At 55.2% G+C, this 4,905-nt stretch overlaps 1 protein-coding gene across 2 annotated transcripts in view; it reads right to left on the minus strand.

Annotated features, from left to right (window-relative positions):
* Nucleotides 1-4,905, minus strand: part of Sgsm1 (small G protein signaling modulator 1) — a 68,238-nt gene that overhangs the window by 41,626 nt on the left and 21,707 nt on the right. For both annotated transcript variants that reach the window (XM_029477921.1, XM_021162349.2), the window contains exons 3-8: nt 4,257-4,332; nt 2,655-2,817; nt 2,177-2,329; nt 992-1,059; nt 639-784; nt 341-472 (exon numbers count right to left, since the gene is read on the minus strand). In XM_029477921.1, coding sequence (XP_029333781.1) covers nt 341-472; nt 639-784; nt 992-1,059; nt 2,177-2,329; nt 2,655-2,817; nt 4,257-4,332 — 738 coding nt within the window. The remainder of the gene's footprint in view (nt 1-340; nt 473-638; nt 785-991; nt 1,060-2,176; nt 2,330-2,654; nt 2,818-4,256; nt 4,333-4,905) is intronic.

Below are 4,905 nucleotides of genomic sequence, written 5' to 3' on the forward strand. Positions count from 1 at the left end.
ATGGGTGGGTGGGTGGGTGGGTGGATGGATGGATGGATGGATGGTGGGTGGATGGATGGGTGGGTAGATGGGTGGATGAATGGATGGGTGAATGCATGGGTTGGTGGATGCAGACACTGCTGGGACGATGAAGCAACACAGAGGTGGCTGGATGAGCGGATGGCTATATTGATACATGAATTGATGTATCGATGGAGTTGTTGGTGAATATATGAGTAAACAGATGGGTGTGTAGGTACATTAATAAAGAGGTAGGTGAATTCATGAATAAATGGACCACCCCGCCCCCATAACCTGTACTCAAACTCTAGGAGCATGACCTAGGCACACCGGAACTCACTGGCTGAACCAGAACATTGTTCTTTCCATAGAGCAGGGTGGCCCTGGAGTTCTGGTGCAGAGATTCTACATAGTCCCGGGCAGAGATAGATGGCCGGTCGTCCATGCTGCCACTGGAATGCCTCTTCTGGATCTGGTATCAGCACAAGGGTGGGGAGAGAGACAGAGGAGACAGAGACAGAGAGACAGAGGGACATATGAGGCAGTGACCACCGTCAGAACTCCCACCCTGTTCCCTGCCTGCCCCGAGGCCAAGTCCAGACCCTACCAGAGACCCTCACACTGCCCACCCATCTCACACAGAGCGCTGGCCGCTTGGTGGGCGAGTCCTGTCTCAGATGTGAGCTGTGGATCCGGTGTCTCTGGACCAGCTCGTCGGCTGAGGGGTCAGTCCAGAAGTGATCTGCAGTCTTCATCTTGGTATACTCCAGGGCACACGGCCCCACTGTGGAGCATACAGGGCTGGGAACCCGGCATCCCCAAGAGTGCCCCCACCCCAACTGCCTCACAATGGTCTCCCTCAGAGCACTCCGCTTCCCTCAGGCAGTGAGGATGCCCCAGAGTCCAGTGTGGTGCCCCAGACACCACAGAAGAGACAGGTCCTGAGCCCCAAGAACAAAGGACCAAATGCAATCCGCACCCGACCTCTTACCCAACAAAGATGCCAGGATGGGTCCGTCCACTGGGTCCATCAAGAGTGCCTCCTTCTCATAGTATTTACTATTGGGAGGAAAGGACATGCAGGTCTGCATGGCGAACACCAGAGGGCGCACGGGGGCGGACTAGGCTAGCCCAGCTGAGAGCCTCAGCTGCAAAAAATAACTGTATCTCAGACAATTGATGAAAAACGCCTAGCCTGGAACTCACGGGCGCCGGCTCGCCACACAGCCGCGAAGCCTTTAGGAGAGCAAAAGAATCTAAGGCTCTCAGGTGACGCTGTCTTATTACCAAGGCAAGAAAACACTGTCTAGCTGTGGTGTAGACCCAAAGGCTGCGCTCACAGACTCCCCCACCCTGTCAGGTCAAAACAAATGCCAGCCCCAAGTCCCTGAAATTTGGCCCTGATAGATGTGTGATGTCATCATCACAATGTTCATGCTGAAAGTTTGGGGACGCGCTTGTTGGCGAGCGATACAGTGGAAACTCATCTGACACATAAATATCAACATAGAGATGTAAACATTAGACCAGGCTGGAGGGAGGGCTCCACAGTTACGTGCCCACTGCTCTCATAGAGGCCCCGGGTTCGATTCCTAGCACCCACATGGTAGCTTACAATGATACTGTGAGGTTATCAAGATGAGAACTGGTCGGGAAGTCTCACACTGTAAAACACTGACATCAAATTACTCTGGAAGGGTCTAGCCTCATTGTGTATTTCAACAAGTCGTGGCCCGCTAGATTCATCTCTACTTCTTCTCTGTAAAGCACTCCGTGCTCTCTAGCCTGAGAGATCACCACGGTACAGAGAGGGAGACTGACTGTCCTGCCTTCAAACAGCTATCAAGTAGAGGAGATTGTAGTAGGATGGATTCCAAGATCCCTCCACCTTGCCTTAAATGTGAAGCCCCTGTTTGCACATTGCTCTTCAGCACCCGAATCCTCTCCCGCTTTCAAGCTAGCTAGCTCGGGGTCAAACATGCAGACAGCTTTTGTTTAAGCCTTTCAAACCTCAAAGGAGGTGGAGGGGGCGGGGGGGGGGGGGGGGGGGGGGGGGGGGGGGGGGGGGGGGGGGGGGTGTATTGGGGGGGGGGGGGCACAAACCAGTTTATTCTCGAGGGTGCGGTTCCCAGAATGGCCAGCGGGTGGCGGCAGAGTGCAAGCGTCGGTCTCTCACCTGCTGTTTTCCACCAGGTAGTGGACGATTTTGTCCAGGACCCTCTCGAACAAGGCGGTGCGGATCCACAGGTGCTTGATGGCCAGCGGGGACAGGTTGGGCAGCTTCGGCAGCTTCCGCACGTTCTCTTGCAGGCCCTGGATCTGGTTTCGCCTTTAAGACCGGTGGTAGGAGAGAATACACTCAGGAGAGACAGAGAGGAAAAGGTGGGGGGGGGGGCAGGGAGGGGGGATGGGGATGGGGAAGGGAAGAGGAGGGAGAGAGGGAGAGGCAGGAGGTGTGGCTTTCGCCTGGCTAAGGGGACCAAGCATTTCCCTCTAGGCTCGCCCCAACCGCCCCCCACTCACAATCACTCCTTCCAGGCTCTTCCCAGCCGCGCCCCCACGCACACTCACGCGCTCTAGGCTCACCCCTGCCGCGCCCCCACGCACACTCACGCCCAGTAAGCTCGCCCCAGCCGCGCCCCACGCACACTCACGCGCTCTCAATGAGTTGCTCCAGTTCCTGGACCTTGCGGCTCAGCTCCTCAGCCGGAGGGAAGCCTTTGCCCACCTTCATGAAGAGCGCCGCGATCTTGTTGCTTCGCAGGAAGCCGGCCGCCCTCCGCCGCAGCCCGTGCAGCACGCAGGCCTCCACGGCCGCTGCGGGGACACAGTGGTCGGTAGCCGTCTTGTCTCTTGTGCACAGTCGCCAGCACCAACAGTGCAGAGAATCCCGTACCCGTGCGCAAAAGGAGTCGAGAGGTTGGCGGTTAATGTGCACGTGCACGGGGACCAAGGTCGGCCATCTCTGCGCATCCTGTCAGCCATCAGCCTGCCGTGTGGCTGTGGGCCATCACTCCCTCTCTTTTTGCTTTAACCTCCCCTCGTAAGAGTGTGCACACTGAGTGGCCTATGGGTCACCATCGGCAGCTGTTGTCATTGTTACGATTGCCATCTCACTCACCATCACTTCCACCATAACCATCATCTCCGTTTTCACCATCATCTCCCTCACCATCATCTCCACCATCACCTCCACTATCACCATCATCTCCTCCGTTATCACCATCACCCTCACTCACGCCCTCGCTACACTCATCTGTCACCATTGTCCAAGCTACATTTTGTGTCAACTTGACACAACTAGAATCATTTGACAGGAGAAAAGTTCAATTGAGGAAACACCTGCACAAGACCAGGCTTCAGGGAACCCTGTGGGGCATTTCCTCATTAGTGATTGACGGGGCAGGGCCCCGCCCATTGTGGGTGGAGCCATCCCTGGGCTGGTGGTCCTGGGTTCTACAAGAAAGCAGGCTGAGCAAACCATGGGGAGCAAGCCAGTAAGCAGCACCCCTCCATGACTTCTGCATCAGCTCCTGCCTCCAAGGTTCCTGTTCTGTGTGAGTTTCTGCCCTACGTGGGTTCCTGCCCTGATCCAAGCTCCCGCAAGTTACTTTTGGTGTTTATCACCACAGTATAAAGCAGACTAGGACGTGCACACGGTGGGATGGGGCCAAGGGAGGATGTGAACCCTGGTCTGCCTACTACAAAGGATGAGGTTTCGCCCCGACCCTACCCCCGCACGCTCCACGTGTAGCCAGGAACCAATACATGGCGGAGGATGACCTTAAACTTGTGATCCTCCTGCTTCCACTACTGGAGTGCTAGGGAGACTGGCATGCGCCACTGTGTCTAGCTGTGGATGGAATCTGGAATGCTGAGTGCTTGAGGCAAGTGCTGTACCAACTGAGCTGCATTTCCAGTCCTCAGACCCCTCTCTCTCCATCTTTTACCCAGCCTGGCAGACACAGAGGGAGGAGATGGCTGGGGCCGTCCCCTGTGCCTCAGCCAGCGGGATGAGTCAGGATAAAGCAAGCCCTCCGCGGGACACAAGAGGCAACCGCCCCACCCTCAGCCCCCTCACAGTTCTGCTTTTCCAAATCCACTTCCTCCTGCAGAATGCCCTCAGGATCCCGAAATAACTTCAGAGTCACAAAGCCCAGCGTGATGCAAGAGCTGGCTCACAGGTACGCCTCCTCTGCTGCAGCCCAGTCAGGAAGCTGCTCCCCACTGCCTCCGCCGAGGCGGTCACCACTCACCACAGAAGGAGATGATGTGGCTGCTGTCCTCGTGGACGAACTTTCTGGTAACGGCTTCTTCCATGATCTGCTTCACCTGAGGGGCACACGGGAGTGGTAGAGGCTGATTGGATGGGTGCTGCACCTGGAGACTGTGATTTCAACACCAGAGTGTTTGAAGGTTGTCTGGGGTATTTGGACAACCCTTCTTCCTTCGACAGCCTCTTGGTCTGAGGTAGATCTGGAGCCAACAGGCACACACTGCCCATTTTGCTTAATTTGCATGGAGGTCTGTCACCTCTTCCAGAACTCACAAAAAATGCCCTGTACAGCATTGCCAGAATTGTTCCCTTCCCTTGCCCGTCAGAGATCCTGTGCTCTGATTCCTGCAGCATCCTGTCTCTGTCTCCCCTCCAGAATATAAGTGTCCTTCCCCCCCCCCCGTCCTGCCCTTTGCCTTACTGTGTTCTTTTTTTTTTACAAGTTGTATTTAATTTATTTTTTTAATTTTTAATATTTTTTATTACATATTTTCCTCAATTACATTTCCAATGCTATCCCAAAAGTCCCCCATACCGCCCCCCACTTCCCTACCCACCCATTCCCATTCTTTTGGCCCTGGCATTCCCCTATATTGGGGCATATAAAGTTTGCAAGTCCAATGGGCCTC

The sequence above is a fragment of the Mus caroli genome, chromosome 5, assembly GCF_900094665.2.
Source record: "Mus caroli chromosome 5, CAROLI_EIJ_v1.1, whole genome shotgun sequence".
Classification (NCBI taxonomy): Eukaryota; Metazoa; Chordata; class Mammalia; order Rodentia; family Muridae; genus Mus; species Mus caroli.